Here is a 19,332-nt window from a genome sequence, read left to right as displayed (position 1 = left end):
AAAAACAATAATTCTGCTTCTCATTTAAGGCATTAAATCACAGAAAACTTAGTTTTTTTAACAATTATTATATAAAGTCTTGAATTATGGTCAAAGTTTTCCTAATTTTGAAATAATTCCCTCAAGGTGTTGTGCAGGATGAGACAGACAGACAGACGTTTGTACTACAATCATGTAACCTTTACAAAAAACACATTTAACATCATGACTCCCAAAAATATTCAGCACACTGCTGTTCTTACACATCTCCATAACGGTACAAACTGAGCAACACCTTTCAAAGAGAGTTTTAATAAAAACTGAACCTAGCTCCTAGGATTTATTATTCGTTGTATTCAACTGCTTTTGTTTGCGTCTTATAAATGTGTGTGTTTGCTTTTGTCTGCGTGTTGGAGCCGAACCACTGAGACTGTGTATGACAGACAGCTCGAGGCCTGCGGTCGGCTTCATGCAGGAAACTCAGAGACAGATCAGCTCGGTGCAGCCGGGGACGGTTCCTGAACTCTGCGGGGACACTTTGACCTCCAGCTTCACCACATTCACAGGGCGACAACAAACCATCAGAGTCACTGCCAGAGTCCCTGTCATCAGCCAAACAATAACATCAAACTATCAGATGACGCCTGTTGTTATTTGGCTTAACTATACAAATAAAGTTGAATTGAAATGAAACTGAACTACTTGTGGTGATGAGTCCAGTCACCACACAAGAGCTTTATTCAAAGAACCACTTAATGAGAACATACTGTACATTCATATGTGCTGGATACATGCAGCAGTTAGGTTACTATAACGGTCCTAGACCTTCATTAGTAGTACTATACAAACAACGGCTCTTCTGGTGAAGCAACACAATCACACACAGTTGCATTTATATCGATCTGTAACTCTTCATATACGTATAATACAAACAGCAGTAGTTACATTCACTTGGCAGTGATAGGCAAACATGAGGCTGGATTTAAGTGCTACATTAAATGTCTTTTGTCCTTCGTCCAGTCTGAAAACTTGAGTGTTTATCATGAAGAAAAGTTCTTTCTCCATTCAGAGCAGAGGGGGGGGGGGGGGGGGGGGGGGGACGTCCGGCCTTATGCAGAATGGTTTGATCCGATTTGCGGGGGCAGGTCATGAATAAAAACAGAAAAGCAGCAACTTGGAAAAACAAGAACAAATTCCCATGACAGCAAATAATATTTTTGCGTTAAAAAGACAAAAACAAAAGGAATCTTAACAGGGTTGTCACTTCTAGACGTGAATGTTCTCCAAGAGAAATGGACAAAAAGTTATTTTCTTGTTTGAGGTAAAAGAAAAGTGAGCGTGTCTTGTCTTCAGTGTTGAAAATGACGAATCTCACACGTCAAAACAGCTCGAAAACCTGCACCTTAGCTGGTTGAGTTGGAAAAGACAAATGCACTGAGAGTTAATGGGCTTTGGCAGATTCTGGAAGCCCAACAAGCAGCTCGCATACAACTGTATTCTGACAATGTTATGTAGTAAAGTTTGATGATGAGCGATCGCAGCTAAGAATCTGAAACCTCAGTCAATTAGTCTCCAAAAATGGTCCCACATCAGAGACACAGAAGGAAACTGAGAGAAATCTTCAGTTTATCTCTACGATTAAAACAATAGACAAAACAAATGGACTAGGTCATCATCACTACCATCTGACATCAGACGCCTTCCCGAAGAGAGGCAGATCCAGCCGTCACATTAGAAGTTAGGGTGATATAAGTGTTTTAGAAATTTACTACAGTCCTCGAAGGATGTTCGAGACATTTAAATGGCCCTTGATAGAAAGTAAAAGTTCCCCCAGCCCTGATTTAAAGCACTGGAGAAAAAAATAAAGCGTCGACACCCCACAGGCCCTGGTGGTGTTTTCAACAAGTCACGGAGCTCCTTGATTTTGCCACTTTTTCCACACTCAGAGAAAAAGGTGCAGCATCGTCACCTTTGTTACATTAAGATGAACAATGCTGTGGCTTTTCTCTGACAATGGTTTGTAATGGCAGTGTCAATATTTCCCAAAAGGTTTCGCAATCTCTCCATCCATATCCCAGCGGTACTCCTCTCCTTCTTAAGCCTCTTGACTTCTCCCCGTTCCTCACAGTGTCCTTTCACAGTCCTCCATCTATAACTGGGTGGTTTTGAAAGAGCGCCTGGTCCTCCTGTCTCGGCGTTGAGCAGCAGGGAGGTGGCAGTAGCGTGGCGACCATCCTCGGGACTTCCTCTTGGAGCTGCGTGGCGTGCTAGGGCCTGGGGGGGCTGGTGGTCAGGCCTCCTCGGCTGTGGCGTCGATCCCGGCGTAGGTGAAGTTCTCGAAGAGAGCCATGTTCACGTAGGCCTGGAAGATGGAGGGGAAGCTTTTTATTCTGGGTTCTTTAAATGACTGAAAACGTGAGGACGTCTCTTTATGTCTTTGTACTATTAAACATCAAAGAATTTGGACATTAAATTTGAAATAAACCTTCCCATTAGCCTCCTTGATGTAATTCAAGGGTAAAAGGAACATTGAAGGAAACAATAAGTCCAAACAATAAAACCGTGCTTGTAGCAATGGGGGCGACCATCTTGGAATAACGTTTTCCCAAAAGGCAACAACAACAGGACGTTTTCTCATTCTCCCACGTCCACAGTGTGAAAGCAGCGTTACCTTCCTGGCCTCCTGCATCCTGTTGAGCTGCACGGAGATCTGGGAGAAGGGGGGTCTCTCGTAAGGCCGATCCCTCCAGCACTGCCTCATCAGCTCGTAGCTGCACAGAGTCACACACAGATGAATGAGTTGAGAAGGAGAAAAGACGAACAGAAGCAGCTCATCAGCAGACGAGTGAACACTTACATCTCATCGTCACAGTTCTTGGGTTTCTCCATCCTGAATCCCTGTGGCAGCTTTTCATAAAGCTCGGCACAGGTCATCCCACAGTAAGGTGTGCCACCTGACACACACACAGACAAGAGGGAAGGAATATTGCCATTAAGATTGTTAATCATGATTGTGTATTAAAATGATTGTGATTTGACTTTTCGGGGAAATGTTCCCACCTTTAAAATAAACTATTGACAAGGAAATAGAACTTAACAAGTATATAACAGAGGAAACCAGACCCATGTTTAACCATTTCCAAAAGAAATAGCTTTTAGAAAAGGAGATCTGTGCTCAGCATTTCATAAAAATATATTTTAAATATGTCTATTTGGTTTTAAATGTGTGTGTTTGGATGTGACTTGTTGTTTTTTCACTTTTTATAGCACATTTTGCAAATGTAAACAAGGAGAAGTTTCTGTTTGACAAAGGTTTAGACAACAAACATACCTAAGCTCACGATTTCCCAGAGGAGGACACCGAAAGACCACCTGGGAGAGAGGTGAAAAACATGGGAATGTCAGTCAATTAGTAAGAACACAGAGAGAAACATGAGAAAAATATAAGAATTTCATTATTTGATAATAACAATTGACAGAATGTCACAAATGAACCTGGAACGGGGACTTTTGTGAAAATATTAAAAAGTTTAAATGAATCTTGAATGTTTCTAGGCAATAAATGGAGCTGGAAATTCTGCTTTTGCATTTCAAATATCCTCATTTGAAAGCTTAGAAAATTAAATAAGTATTCACACAAATGCTTTATTTTCATTACTTGACTCTATTGTTTGCAATGCAGATCTTTCTCATCATCATAGTATTGAGCCTGATGAGGAACCTTGAGTGTCTCCACAAGAATATCTATCCCTTAGTCTCTCCTTCAGTCTGCTCTACCTCATGATCCACTTAAACATGTCAGAAACACCGTGTGGCAGAGCAGAGAAGTGCAGTTTGTGCTTTCTGTCTTTCTCTTTGTTTATCTCCTATCACACTCTTCTCTTATAACATCTTTATAAATCTCTCCGGCTCCACAGGCAGCCTGCACACCCCTTCCGTTAGCTGTCCCCTGCTGTGTATAAATAGGTTGACAGAACCAACGTCTCAGTCCGTCTGCTGAGTTCAACCCGAGGCTTCCTGGTTGTGCTTATCAGTTACACAGCACACGATTATCACCCTGCCACTGACAGAGGGATGATTTGTTGTTTTCTGTGGCCCGGCTGTGTGGAGAACACAATCAAAACTTCACGGACTTCAAGTTAATTTAAAGCTAAAGAGGAAATAAAAGGGACGAATCGTAGAGCATTAAGTTATTATCTGATTATCGGGTTCTTTAAAACTCGACTTCCCATAACAAGTGCAGCCGTGACTTGTGTATTTTGAGTGTGAAACTCACACGTCGCTCTTGGTCGTGTAGACGCTGTAGTTCAGGGACTCGATGGCCATCCAGCGAACAGGCAGCCTCCCCTGAAAGACAAACACCACCTCCATCATTTCCTCCTGTTGTACAATGACACACAGCATCGGAAATAATAGATCAAAATAATATACAAATGTAAAAAATACAGATGTTTTAATATTTTTGTTTCATTGTCTGTCTTTGGGTTGTCGCTGAGCTAAAGACAATTTTCCACTTATACGTTTGCAGATGTTTTGACATTTATCAATCACTTTTTCTATCTGTTATTATTTTTCTCTGTAGCTCATTAGTCCCTGTTATGTCAGAAGGACCTAAAGTGACTCTCTTTAACATTTAGGAAAATATGCAAAAATCTCCCCAAAAACTGGCTGAAACCAAAACACATTTCCAGAAATCTCTCACCATCGTCTTCTTGACGTAGACCTCTTCACCGCGGGACAGACCGAAGTCGGCGATCTTCGCCACCAGGTTGTCCCCAACGAGGACGTTCCTGGCAGCCAGATCCCTGTGGATGAACTGATGGAGAGGGGATGGAGGAAAGAGGTTATTAGAAGTTTTGTTTATGTAAAATACCAATGTAGTTACTGAAGGCAGCCTATAACTCTTGTGAATCTCCCACCAACCAATCCAAACCCTACCCATAAACCCAAGCCCCTCGAAAAGGCCTCTAACCAAGTGAGGACCAGACCAGACCACCACACACTTCTTCTCGTACCTGTTTGTCACTGAGGTAATGCATCCCCGTGGCCACGTCCACAGCGAACTGCAGCAGCTGTTGGGAGGTGAGCGTGGAGGCCGTGCCGTGCTCTTTGGCGAACGCCGGGTCGGTCTCCAGCACCCGACTCTTCCGCAGAAAGTCGAGCAGGTTCCCGTAGGGAGCGTATTCGATGGCTATGTAGAGGTAACCTGGAGGAGACAGAGGGACGGTCAGTGTCTCAATCTGATCCTTCCTGTAGTCTCAGCCCTTTGTTATCCAGTGTTTGATGTGATGGAATCCCTGTAAAGTCTCATTACAGATCGTGGAACCTGCTAATTAAACATTTTATCATCTCATCTGCAGGACAATTAGAACGTCTTCGTCCTCCAGGTCTTTGGTTGTCCTGCCTGCACCGGCCTGTGAAGACACACAGCTTCTCCTCCTCTTCTCCAGCTTCTCCTTCGACAGATTTGTCTTCACACAGATCGACCAGACCCTCATAGAACTCAACCAGATGGCTGAAGCTTGATTACCCAGAGTTCCCACAGGTCACCAGGCAGTTGTGACCTGCAGGCTTCACCCAAACCAGGGAGAGGCCCAACACAATCAGTGAGGAGCGTATGTGGAAGGAAAGAAAAGCGTGGAAATGGACGGACTGGTCAAACCTGAAAACAATTATGTTCCTTTAGAGTTACAGGAGGTTGTGTTGATCAGGACATGCTGAGTTTCCTGCAGGAACCGTTTTCCAAAATATCGTCTCTGCCAAAACTGAGACGGTAACCAACGTTTCAGAGTATTTTATATTTGGTGTTATGAATTTGTGTGTTTTCTCCTTTTAGACTATTTTGCAGGAAGGAAAAATGTTAGCGAACTAGAAACAGAAACCAGGAAGCTTATGGCTCCAGCTTCTTGTCCCTCACCCGTAGATTCTGTAAAGTCAAGTGTAGAATCTGTTTATGGAAAGATTAAATAATGAAATGCTACAAGAGATGAGAATTTAAAAAAAGGAAATAAATATAAAATGAGAAAATTATAAATTAAATTAAATTAATAAGATAGAGATGGAATAATAATGATAACATAATGAAATGCTAAAAGAGATGTGAAACCCACAAAGATACAATTAAGATAATATAAATGTATAGGAGTGGGTCAAATCAGACATAAAGTAGGTTATTAAGGGGAAGCAATTCTGAGAAAGTAAATAACTACATTAATAAATAAAATAGAGCAATATAAACATTTAGAATAGAACAAAACCCAAATATGTCAAAGCACATGACATCCACTAGGTGTCGCTCACTCACCTCTGTTCTCGCAGGCTCCGATCAGGTTGATGATGTTGGGATGCTGCCCTAGTTTACACAGCACCTCCAGCTCCCCCGCAAAGTCTCTGTGGTCGTTCTCCGAGGCAAACTCTGCAGGAGCATCAGTCACACAGCATCACACAGCTGCTGCAGCCTGAGAATCCCAGTGTGTTTGTGTGTGTGACAGTAAACACACATGTGTAAATGTAGCATGAACGAGACCCACGTTTACCTTTCAGCATCTTGATGGCAGCGCTCATCTTGCTTCCGTCCTTCTTGATCATGGCTTTGATCACCTGGTTTAAAAGGCTGTTGTTAGCTTGAGTGTTTTGCGTAAACAATGACACACAAACATTTCAACTTGTCAGAAAGCACTTTGAGAGATTAGCCACCTGTCCGAAGTTGCCCTCTCCGATGACGTCTTCGAACTTGATGTCCTCCCACTCCAGGATTGGGTAGGTGAGGGGCTCCGGGCTGGGCTTGGGCCTCCGCGTCAGGGTCAGAGTTCCTGAGTTGAACTGCAGGATCGTCTCCTCACCCTGGAGGCGTGAACAGTTTCAATATCAAAAGGAAACAACTCAATGAGAAAATCAATCCACAGCGTGACAAACCGGGTGTTTCCTCACCGATCCCGACTGGTAGGTGAAGGTGCGGCGGCGGTTGAGCAGCGTCTTGCGGATGAAGAACAGAGCGAGCAGCGCCAGCAGGATGGTCACACAGGTGACGGTCACCGAGCCCACCACCGCCACCATCAGCTGGTAGTTGTCCCCCCCAGGCCTCCCGGCCACACCCTGGGTGGTCGGGGTTAAACCCTGAAGGCCTTTTTTTGGGGATCAGAGGGGAAGGAGATGATTTTCAGCAGTGGAGATAAATCGGCAGTTCAATGGGATTTATTATTATCAGGAGTAAAACGTCTGTGTCTGGGTGGGTGGTCCCGCTCAGCGCCAGGCAGGGAACGAGCCCACTGCTGGCTTCAAGTACAGAAGAGTAGAGATTTTTCAACTAGGAGCTATTTAAGGAAATTAAATTTACATCCAGGAAAATATGAAGTATGCCGGGAAGTTTAATTATTCCTTTTGAAAAGAAGTTCAATTCCAGTAATCCAACGATTCTGCATCTCAGAGTTCTGCTGCTGTCTCACTGTGCCAGAGTAAAGGCTTCCAACACGGTTACCTCACATGAATTTGAATGGCCTATGTGGAGTATTTATGAATTCATTTTTCATGAGCGTCTATGGAGCTACTAATGTCCATCCGTCATCTATACATCTCATCTTTTTAAAGTTCGCAGGGGAGCTGAAGCCAATCCCATCTGACATTGGGCGAAAGACGAGGTTCAAAAAAAGTACTGGAACCTTAGGGCTGGGGCTTGCAGCACTAAATATACCCGATTGTTTGAGTATGTGCTTTTAATTTCTTTCTATCATAGAACTATGAGCAATTTAGAGCCTCCAGAGAACCCAATTCCAATCCTAATGTCTTTGGATTGTGGGGGGAAAGCTGTAGAACCAAGACAAAACCCACACAGAGACATGGGGGACATGCTAATGGCACAAAGGAAGACCCCGGATTCGAACCAACAACCACTGCATCGTGCCGACTTACTAATGTTGATCCCTTTGGCTAACTGAATGAGAACGCAGCACTATCAACATGTCAGTAATCTCCTGTAAACTTCTACTCACCGTCCCCTTGTGTCGCCGCCTGAACGAACTTGCTCCACTCCCCGGGCACTTTGGAGAAGGCCCTCACTCTGAACTGGTAAACCGTGCTGCCGTTCAGCGCCGTCACGTCCTTGGTGGTCTTGTTCCCGTCGTCCGTGTCCACCCAGGGGTGAGGGCTCCCCTGGCCCAGAGGCTGGTACTCGATGATGTATTTGATGATGCCTCCGTTGGGATCCTCGGGGGGCTGCCACTTCACCTGAACGGCGGACACAGACAGAGGCAGGGCCTGGACGTTGCGTGGGGAGGACGGACCTGGGACAGAGAGAAGATCAGTGTGAGGCAGTGATTGTGTTAAATAAATGAAGGGCTCCAATCGAAGGCTTTTAGGCTCTGGAGAAGCTTTAGAATCAAAGACTAGGGTTTAAAACTATTCGTTATCATTCTGTTAGATGGATCTGTTTCCAACTGGCTGATCCCCATTGACTGCAAACTAACACCCGACTTTCAGCTGCTGAACTTTTCCCCAATTCACACAAAGTTTGTGGGCAGAGAGTGAGTCACTAAGAACCAACCAGAGACTTATCCTCAGTTTGTGAAGTGAAGAAGCTCATTTTCTATCACTTTCTACTAATTTGTACTTTTGCCACAAACCATTGTATTAGAGCACGACTCATTTCTTTATGAAAATTGGTCGATATGAGACGAATTGGTTCATGTTATGAAACTTTTATTTGTAGAACAATTGACAAAGAAATTTGAAGTTATGTTTACATTTCAAATGAAAATGACCTCCACTGCAGAGGTTGTGTTTTGATCTTGTCTGTCTCTTGGTTAGCAGAGTTACACAAAAAAGCATGGATTGTCCATCTTCAATTTCCTTTCTCTGTCTTATGGGTTTGATAAAAGCATCCTAGGAATCACTGAGAACCTTTTTTTTGTTATCAATAATTTGGCTGATACACAGGTTTTGGAATTTTTTAAACGCCCTACTCCCAAATCCACTGCAGCTGGTCCCTAGCCACCAGCAGAGGCTTTAGTTACCCTGGCTGCTGATGCGGAAGCGATAGGGTTTGGACGGTGGCCCCCGGCTGCCACAGTTGATGAGGCGCACCACCACGGTGTAGTCCTGCTGGTACTCCAGGCCGTGGAACTTGGTGGAGAGCACATTGAGCAGGGTGGTCCCGTCCAGCAGCTTCTCACTGTAGGGCGGCGGCCCAAACAGCTGCACTAAAAAGCCGGAGGCGGCGCTGGCACTAACGCTACCGCTGCCCGGCAGCCGCCAGTGCACCGTGACATTGCGGCCTTCCGCCGAACTGATGTCAATCTCAGGTTGAACTGTGGGCTCTGCGGTGACAGAGAACACACAATGAGCCGCACAGCTCCAGGTTCACTGCTCCTCAGTAAGTCACTTATGTATTACGTATTAAGAATTATAAATATGATTATTTTCTTAACGTAACTTATAAATAGTGAAACCTAAATGAAACAAGATTATTATTCTTTTAAAAAAATTTCTTAACTTATTTCACCAATAAGGAGCAATAATCAGCAAGTGAGCTCACAGTTATAAAGTATTCATAATAATAATATAATAAAGTACCCCCATGTGAACATGGGGGTACTGCGGGTACTGTGATCTACCCAGGACCTGCCCGTGTGTCTTCTTCTCATTATGTGCAGGCTTCAGTAGGATACAGGGCATTAAAGGGATAAATAAACAGCATGAATAAAGTCTTTTTTTTATTACTGATTTTGGATCATTTGGCTTTTTAGAATTTTCTTTTCTTTATGGTCTTAATCTGCTTTCTGGTCTTTTTTAACTCTCGTTCTCCAGGTCGAAGTAGTTTGTGCTTGTGAAATAGAACAATGTTCCCTTTCAACAAATATAATTTGTTCCATATTACACACGGACCTGACCACATATTACCAAAGAGTCGATCCATCACGCTCCAAAACAGACATTTCTCAGTTCACACCCTCCGACAGTCTCTCTCCCTCTGCACCACAAACATTGAGGAATCAAATGGCCTCTGGCATTTTAATACAGGATGTTTGTGATTCGAAGACTCAATCCCACAGGGTCTTCACTTTATTTTAAGTGGCCTCATACAATTTACCACCAGCAGTTTTCTACATTTGCCCCAGATTTGCGTGATCAGGACCGATTTTGGCTCCTGAGGCCTGGGAAACGTACGACTCAGCAGAAAATGATCAAATCCAGACATAATCAGACGTAACCACAGTTGTTAAGCTCTGTGGTAAAGAACAGAGACAAATATGTTTATGTTCAATATTTGTGTGTTTTGTATGAATTTGTCGGACCAGTTCTTTGTGGGTCTTACCGGGACAGTCGGTCTCCATGATGGCCTCCGGCCCCGGCTCCCCCTCGCCTCCCTCTCCAGGACGACTCAGCTGGACACAGACGCGGTAGCGAGTCGAAGGCTCCAGGTTCATCAGTGTGATCGGTTCCTTTTCACTGTAGACTGGACAACAACTAGCTGATTACACAACATTTAACTGACAGTGTTTGCTTTAAATAACATTTTATTTAAAATTAACTGATCTCTGACGTGTTGGAGACTCCTCCGCTCCATTTTTCTGGTCCTTCTTTGCATCCATATTGAAAATATTGTTTGTGGTGATTTTCAGACAAACCATATCTACTTTGTACCACAGGAGGTTGGAATAAAAACGAATTAGCCAAGAGGCTATTTCATTCAATTTAGTGTTTTGACGTTGTTTATAGTTCAACTGTGTAATTGTGTAGTTAATTAATCAATCAGAATTTCAAAAATGTTATTTTGTAGAATATATATTTATACAGCACTTTTCTAGTCTTGATGACCACTCAAAGCTCTTAACAGTACAGTTTTACATTCACCCATTCACACACACATTCATACAGTGCATCTAATCGCAGCACTTTGCTATTCTATGGGGGGGCCATTCAGGGTTCAGCATCTTGCCCAAGGACACTTCGGCATGCAGGTGGGTCAGACTGGGGATCGAACCGCCGACCTTCAGGTTGGAGGACGACCACTCTACCCCTCAGCCACAGCTGCCCCATATCCTCATAGCTTATTCCATTTTATTCTAACTTCCTGATCCAACACAAAACGTACAACTCTCTCAACGCACATGGATGCAAATACTGACAAATACCAAAGGGGAGGAGTTTCACATTACATCTGAGATCACAGCAGTTCCCATAGGAATGAATAAACTTTATGTTAACTTGCATATGGACACAGAGCTACATGGAAACGAGAACACTTGAGTTCTGTGGGATCTCTTCGTGTATATAGAAGCTGTAGTGCCTTGCAGAAGAAACATTTCTTATCTGTGTGATTGATTGGTTTTGTTCTGTCTCTGCCAGCTTTTCCATTTACGATTAGTTTCACTAGGAACCACAAGCAATGATTTCTTGCAATTTTTATGTTAACACACTGTTCCCTTGGCTGAGCTTATGGTCTGTCGAAATTATGATGAAGACTCGTTCCTGCAACGTTTGGTTTTTCTGTCCAAAAAATGAATCGGACTAATTGGTCATATCTTTGCCCGTGCTCACCGATAATGGAGGACCAAGAATCTCCGTTCTCCACGGGCTTGTACAGAAGCCGGGTGGAGATGATGGGGCCGTCTCCTCGGATGTGGGCGTCCACTGGCATCACCAGCAGCTGCTTACTGCTCTTCTCCAGCAGTTTGGGGGCAGCGATGGGCACAGGGGGCTCTGAGTGGACACAGGGAAAGATTTAAAATGTGATAGTCTCTCAGGAATAAAGAATCATCGTTTGCTGAGTGTGCTCCATTCAATCTTCTCAGACAGACCTTTGATGGTGACGTTGAACTTGTGGGAGTCCTGGCCTCCATTGGTGGACACCCTGCACTCCCACATTCCTCCCTGTTGAGCGCTCAGGCGAGGGATCTCAAACAGGGCGATGCTCTTGTTCGCGTCCATTATGGTGTGAGAAGCCTGGGAGTCAAACACACAAAACAAAATACAGCAAAGCAACCCACGATAAAAAAAAAAAAGCTTTCTATATCCTGCACCTATTTAACTTTGTGATTTATGTGAAGAACGTCCTCACGAGGATAAATGTTCTTGTTCCTGTGGGAAATGTTCTTTATCAGATAGTTTCTGTAAACGTGAATGTGTCACTTGAAGGCAACGAGCGCTGACTGCTGCCCTGTGCTGTGATAGAGGCTTATCTGGTCAAACCATTGTGTGGCTGACTTCCTCACAGATTAACGCAACCTTTGTGATCATCACATCAGACTTAAAGGCGCAGTACAACCTATCTTTAGTGTTTGGTTGATGACTCATTCCATGACAATGTGGGTAAAGATACACAAGTTATTCATGTTATGCAGTAACTGGGTAATTAATGGTTTAATTTGTTTGTTTTTACACTTCCTGAGTTGAGAAGATCATCCTCTCTCCTGTCTGTGTTTAGACATGGCGCTTGAATCTTGAGATAATTAGCTTATCTTAGCATAGCAACTAGAAACACCTGGCTGGCCACAAGTTACATGATACAGCTTCATGTCAATCTGAGGTTTTTGTTTATACCAGTACGTTTACACCTCCACATTTATATACAAAGGGTCCAAGTTTAAAAAATATCAGAATTCCCCTTTAACTGTCTTTAAAACCACAATTAGTTATCTTTATGTTTCTGTTTGAAGTTAAAGTTAATATAAATTAGTCCAGTCTTTATGCTAAGCTAAGCTAACCATCTCCATCTTCCCTCTCTAGCTTTTTAGTTAATGCAAAGACATTAGACTAGTAACAATCGTCCTGTTGAACCTTCACCAAGAAAATAACTCTTCCCACAATGAAAAATATGTTTTGAATGGTATTTTAAAGATTCATTCTAATGTTTGAAGTTTTTGAATATTGTCTATATCACCTACTTGCTTATTGTTTGGATTCAGATCCCATGTAAGTTACAGTATCTTGGCCTGGGTTCTATGAGTGAGTGCCGGTCCTCCTACCTTGAGCACAGAGCTGTCCAGCTTCCGCAGCTCGATGCCGTTGTGGCTGGGCAGCGGGTTTCCTGTGGCTGAACAATGGATCTTGGGGCTGGAGTTGAGATTCCACTCCAAGTTAGTTTCCAGGCCTAAGATCTGGGGAGCCCGATCTGACCGAGGAGAGAGATGCAAGGAACAGACTGTGAGAAAAGAGACGAGCCGGAGAGCGACTGAGAAAAATGATGTGGCCGCACACAGAGGATTATAACAGAGGAGTGAGAGCGTGGAAACAGATTCATCGATGTCGCAGCACTGTGTGTGGTCTTCATCCATATGCTACTTAACACCTCGTTCCCAATCGTAGACCAATTTATAAAACACAAGATCCATGTTGCTTGAACATGACTTGACTTTGTCAGGTGCAGGCATAAGAACGTTCGACCAGACCAACTGGATTTATCAGGGCTTCACCGGGGTTTTAGCAGATACTCTAGAAACCAGCCCGTCTGGTGAAAGTTGTGATGATGAAGAAGGTTGATGAGGAGGAGGAGGATGGTAATGTCAACATGCTGTGTAGTGATGAAGAAAAGGAATCTGGGGGATATTCCACATACCACATAGGAAGCAGAGAAAAGGAAGGATTGATATTTCTGGGACAACACCTACCAGACCTCTCACAGTTCGGTCCTCTCCAGCCTCTGGGACACTGACATCCACTGAACCGGTTGCAAACTCCTCCATTCTGGCAGTTGCAGCTCAGCCTGCAGTCTGGTCCATACATGTCATTGTGACAGGCTGCAAAAAACAGAGAAAGCAGAAAGCTGCACTGCATATGATCCCACATCAAAAGGTTGGACTTGTGTTATTCCATCGATACGCATATAACTTTTATAAAAGGAAAAACAGGGACTAATTCATCTGATGCTTACGCTTCTCACAGCGGATGCCAAACCAGCCGCTGGCACAGGAGCAGCCGTACGGGTCTGGTAGGCAGAACCGAAGCCCCTTGCAGTTCAGCTCGGAGCCACACGACTCCTGGCAGTTCCGACCGAACATTCCTTCTCTGCAGGCTGCAAACCATCAGAGAAAGATAAATTCACAAATGTGTTTTTATGAATTCCTCGTGTTTTGCTGTATCATGCCGCAGACCATGATCTGTAGAATCTGGCCAAAGTTGAGAGATCACAAGATTTACAAAAGACTCATATATTTGTATATTAAAGGAGATATATGATGTGTTTTCAGGTTTTTCCCTCTCCTCTAGTGATTTATATGTTTTTTTTATGGATGTACAAAGGCAGCTACAGAGGATTCGCCTCCTAAAGCTTCTGAAACCACTTCATCTGTACATATATATATTTAGATATATATATTTTATTTCCTATTTTAAATTGTTATATTCTATTTTATTCAATTTTATACTATTTCTATTGTATTTTCTTTAGAAGAGAGCCTGTGACTCAAGCATTTCATTGCCAGCGACTGCTTAATGTTATTGTTGTGCATTTGACAATAAAAAATCTTGAATCTTGAATCTTGAATCTTGAATCTCTTGAAAAGTCTCGACAAGTGTCTGATAGTGACGTCACAATGCATAATGCTCCTCTGGCACGCCCCCTAACACAGCCAGCTTCAAACCCATTCAATGTTGGTAAGGATCTGAATCAAAGGGTAGATCTTTTTAAACTTGCTTATAGCAAATAAAATATGTGCATCTTTGCCATTTCTTTGCAGCAGGTAAGACGTATACTGGTTATACTGGTTAGGGGTAACCCAGTGCTACATAGGTGCTAGGTTGAGCCAATCTGTGTCAGTTGTTACCCAGTTATTTTAGTGTGCACCGACACCATGCCCTTATTTTGCGATATCACAGTCCTGAGACGTCTCCTCGTTCAAAATGTTTCTCATCAGCACATTAAACTGCTTATCGTGAGGAGCAGGCGAACCCCGTGCTCAGCAGAAGGAATCTGAGCCGGAATGCTCCATGAATTTGAATGAGGAGCACTTGGCTCATCCAACCTCAGACGTGTCACAATGAATCGTCCTCGATGATGAATCTTACTTGCACCTGTGCAGCAGCAGGGGCCTGAAGCAGTGACGCTAACGCCCCGGCGTCTGAAACAGCAGTTTTTCACAGGGCTGCTTATTCCAGTTCAGGGAAATCTCAGAAGATATGTCAAATCGATCTATTGCAAACTCGTGGTGGATTGGAGTGTCACTCCCACTTTGGTCCAAACTGAAATATTGTTCTTGAAGTCTTGTGCAGGTATTTCTGTATTTTCCCTCTATTGCCACAATGAGTTGACACTTGTTGTTAAATGGATAACCCATGCATCATCAGGTCACAGAGCTGCTGCTGAGGGCGGTGGATCTTTGTGTGTTTTTTGTTGTAGTCAGCCTTGAACATGTCACTTTTTGTTTCTCCTGACATCTTGAGAATAATGACAGATGTTGGATACACACATCTTCACTCTCTCTTTCCATCTTTTGCCATCTTTCTCTCACACAGACTCGTACAACTTCACACGTGAGGATTTTGCATCGAGTGCAGCACAAACCTGTCTCGCAGCGCATCCCCATGAATCCTGGAGGACAGATACAGTCTCCGTCCATATCGTGACACTCTCCCCCGTTGATGCACTCCGGACAGGCCTTATCACAGCTGGGACCCCACCTCTTAGCGGGGCAGTCTGCAGGGAAACAGAAGTTCTCTCCTTAGACTCAAGCATTCTGTAATTTATCATGTAATGCACTTTTTTATCTTTGTTTGTCATTTGCACAGTTTATCTGAAACAGCCAGTGTTCTTGAAATCAAGCCTCAGATCGTTTCTTGACTGTGTGCAGACTTTCAGGGGGGTTACTTCAATGCATACCACACAATTTCATATCGTACTATATTTTGGATGCTTTCCCATAGCACATGTGGTGTGTTTATGTTATAGGATCCAATTAAACAATGGAGGATGAAGCAAGCAGATTGAAATGCACAGAAGAAAACCACTGCATCTGGTGAACACATTACTGAGATATCGGAAATAACATGAAAAAATGACCTGTAACCAGAGTTCACTGCATGAGTTAAAGCTCATTTCAAATTAAAAGCACCAGCTCACCATTAAGTTGTTTTCTGAAATGAAAGGAATATTCATCATTCGGCAAAGTGTGTTTATATTTGTGTGTTCATCATGAAATACTGAGGATGTTAAGGAGAGTTATGATTTCAGGACATTAGGATCACATGTCTCGAGTCTTCTTAATAAGAAGCAGCAGCTGATTAGCTTAGTTAAACATAGAGACTAGTTCCAGGGGAATAGCCTGGCTCTGTCAAAATAAAACTCATATTCCACAGACTGTTGAGTGTTGGACTATTTCTGAGCTGGTGACAGAATCAAGCCTTAGAATTTAGTTTGCACTGATTTGTTTCTTTATTCATGATGAGAGACTAATGAATAACTGCTGTGTCGTCATCCCTCTTTCTTTACAACACTTCTCTGCTCAAAATAAAATGTATGGAGTTCACATTGCTCTCCCTGTGTCTGTGTGGGTTTTCCCTTTTCCTCCCACAGTCCAACACATACAGCCTGTGGATTAGGTTGATTGGAGACTCTCAATTGGCCGTAGGTGTGAACTTGAGCATGAATGGTTGACTGATTGGCTCCAGCTCCACCAGCGACCCTCCAAGGATTAGCGGAATGCCTGGATGGATTTTAGCTTTGTATTTTGTTCAAACGAATTTCCAAACTTGTGTATTTGTGGGAAATTAGTGAATTAAATCTGCACTTGAAAAACTGTCACAAAAAACAGCCTAAATACAATCTGGAGACTGGCCCTGTGTGTGTGTGTTTGTGTGTGTGAGAGTGTGTGTGTGTGTGTGTGTGTGTGTGTGTGTTTATGTTTCTAACAGGGTGAATGTCGGCCCTCAGACGAACCTCTGACAATGAGCCTCATCCAGGCCCCGTGCAGCGGGCTGTCCCCCACGTAGCTGGCGCTGTAGATGCCTTGATTGGCGAACGCTGCGTTCTCCACCGTCAGGACGGCCGTGCGGTTGATCACATCGTTCCAGTGAGTCATGTAATAGTAGTTTCCTGCACATGAGGAGCATAGTTTCCAATGTGTTGGCATGTGTTTGTTCACAGTGTCTTCCTTCCGGGAGTCATGTCACTGAGTCTTACCGTTGTACTTCCACGTGACGTCTCTCTTTTGGGAGCTGAGCAGCTCCATGCTGAGGTTCACTGTCGCTCCTTTGTCGGCCGTCAGCGTGAGGTGGGTGGGAATGAAATTAGCTGTTGAGGAAGAAAAGGTATTAATGAAGGAATCAGATCGATATAATGAATAACACAAATGGTGGTGTGACGTCTGAACCCACCTCCCACGTAGTTGTTGATCATGGTGACCGTCTCACGCGGCGGATTGTCCTGAGTGGATTCACAGTAGAAGATCCCGATGTGATCCAGCTCACGGAACTCTCTGGCCGTGACCTCCGTGTTCCTCGGCTTGTGCACGTTAAACTTTGGCGTTTTGGGGAACTTGAGAATCTCGTTGTCTCTCTTGATGCTCATCTCGTCCTCGGCAGGGCCGTTCCCTCCATGGATGCAGGAGATGCTGAAGTGGTTGACGCTGGTGAACTCCACGGTGGAGATCATGGTCAAGTCGGTCACTGCAGCTGTAAAACAGGCTATTAGCCTCTTGTTCTCTTAAAGCCTGGCTTTAATAGGGGTTCATATACATTAACTAGTCTCCATGTTTCAGGAGATGAGCTCTAACTTCTTAGCTCTTGATTTTTATATATGATCAAATTATACTGACAGCAATAAAGTTATAAAGATACCTCTGTAAAATGTGTTTAAATCAAAAAACCTGTAACTTTAATTAAGGGAGGTTTCATGACAGTGTTTTGTCTGTTCCTAATAAATTGTAAAACATACTTTATAATGTTAAATTGCCTTGAAATCAAGCTCCCATTGGCTCCAGTATCTGTGTGATGTGTTATCCTCCTGCCACTGTTTTTCAAATATAACTCAACACGTAAAGTTCAAGAACCAAACAACAATAAGTAAAATCTTCTACATGGATCTGTTTCTGCCACAGGTTCATAATCCATGATCGTATAATGTATCCATCCAAAAGTTGCTATTTCATCTGCAGCATCTCCTGATATTATCTTTCCCCATTTGTCATAGTTTCAGATAAAAAACTAAAAGTAAAAGCTTCCTGGGATTCACTTTTCTGAGTAAAAGAGTTTATCCAACATTCCCTCTCCCTGGTATTTAACCCCGGATCCAAGGAACAATGGCAGGAAACATGGATGAGCTTCTTTTTTCCCTGAGGGGCTCAGAGATTTCTCCACAATCTGAAGGTCTTAACAAACACCTTTAACAAAACATAAATTGTTAAATAAAGAATACAACAATAAAACAGTATTGAGAAACGGTTCTTTCTTTATATATATATATATTGTTAATCACATGTTCCCATTAACACAAGTTTGTGGTTTGTTTAAAATCAATCCAAGCTTTTAAAATGAAGTCCCAACTTACTTGACACATTTATGAAGCCCAAAACAAACACGTACAAAATCCTCATGATATCCACGAGCCTCAAAAAGTTGCCCAGTAAATCCACTGCCAGTTCGGGTTTAAGTTTTTCAGTGGGAGCTCTTCATCCAAAGCGGTGACGCTGCGTCACGACGAGCGGTGCGTCTTTTTACGCATAACTTCATCCACAGATCCAGCTCAGGTGTGAACGTCTCTCTCCCTCTCTCTCTCTCTCTCTCTCTCTCAGGTGAAGACAACAGCGGCTCCGGGTCGAGTTGATTCAGAGGCTGGACTCACAGTCCGTCGCACCGCAGGCACAGAATGGGACTTGCGGTAAAACTCAAGCTTTCTGTGTGTGTGTGGGAAAGGAAGGAAGAGCGTCACCAGACAGCGGAGGACTGCTGGCGCTCCAGACCCCCCCCCCCCCCCCCCCCCCCCCCCCCCCCATACGATTAAAGTATTTATGCGTTTACACTTTGTCGCTTTTGTTCTTAACACAACCAAATCATCACATTGTCTCAACATATACAATTGGATGTATAATATATATATATATAAAACGCGACTGTTGTTCTGCTTTAGTTTATTTGTAAACCAATAAAGTTTTGACAATAATATTTATTATCTTCTTGTAATAAGTCAGGACATTCAGACATTTTTCAATAAGCAATATACCTTAAATGTGTATAGTTTAAACAGTGAAGGGTCCACAATTTACCCAGAGGGGCCAACTAATAGGCTCTATGATCAATGCACAATTCTGAAAGTTGAACATTTAAGTTGGATGCATTCTTTGGAGGCTGCACTGGAAGACCTACTGCTCTAAATAAATCCAACCACTCTGATTGTCTCTACAATTTTGTTGCATTATAGCATTTGTG

General features: G+C 43.3%; 1 protein-coding gene across 2 annotated transcripts; it reads right to left on the bottom strand.

Moving 5' to 3' along the window:
- Positions 1–678: 678 nt before the first annotated feature.
- Positions 679–18,809, bottom strand: tie1 (tyrosine kinase with immunoglobulin-like and EGF-like domains 1). 2 transcript variants are annotated; one of them, XM_053431195.1, is made up of 24 exons: positions 18,455–18,809; positions 17,284–17,580; positions 17,090–17,200; positions 16,847–17,002; positions 15,476–15,607; positions 13,847–13,987; positions 13,584–13,712; positions 12,942–13,087; positions 11,775–11,919; positions 11,515–11,676; positions 10,289–10,429; positions 8,988–9,290; positions 7,968–8,258; positions 6,910–7,103; positions 6,676–6,822; positions 6,516–6,579; positions 6,284–6,394; positions 4,995–5,185; positions 4,682–4,795; positions 4,256–4,359; positions 3,311–3,351; positions 2,837–2,933; positions 2,651–2,750; positions 679–2,341 (listed from the first exon to the last, which is right to left on the bottom strand). In XM_053431195.1, exons 1-24 carry the CDS (start codon positions 18,498–18,500, stop codon positions 2,270–2,272), a joined length of 3,435 nt encoding a protein of 1,144 aa, XP_053287170.1. In that variant the 5' UTR covers positions 18,501–18,809; the 3' UTR covers positions 679–2,269. The 2 variants fall into 2 exon arrangements, with proteins under 2 accessions (XP_053287170.1, XP_053287171.1); XM_053431196.1 differs by having other exon boundaries at positions 4,256–4,326.
- Positions 18,810–19,332: the final 523 nt, after the last annotated feature.

The sequence above is a fragment of the Pleuronectes platessa genome, chromosome 9 (genome assembly GCF_947347685.1).
Source record: "Pleuronectes platessa chromosome 9, fPlePla1.1, whole genome shotgun sequence".
Taxonomy (NCBI): Eukaryota; Metazoa; Chordata; class Actinopteri; order Pleuronectiformes; family Pleuronectidae; genus Pleuronectes; species Pleuronectes platessa.
This window is presented reverse-complemented; position numbering and strand designations above follow the sequence as displayed.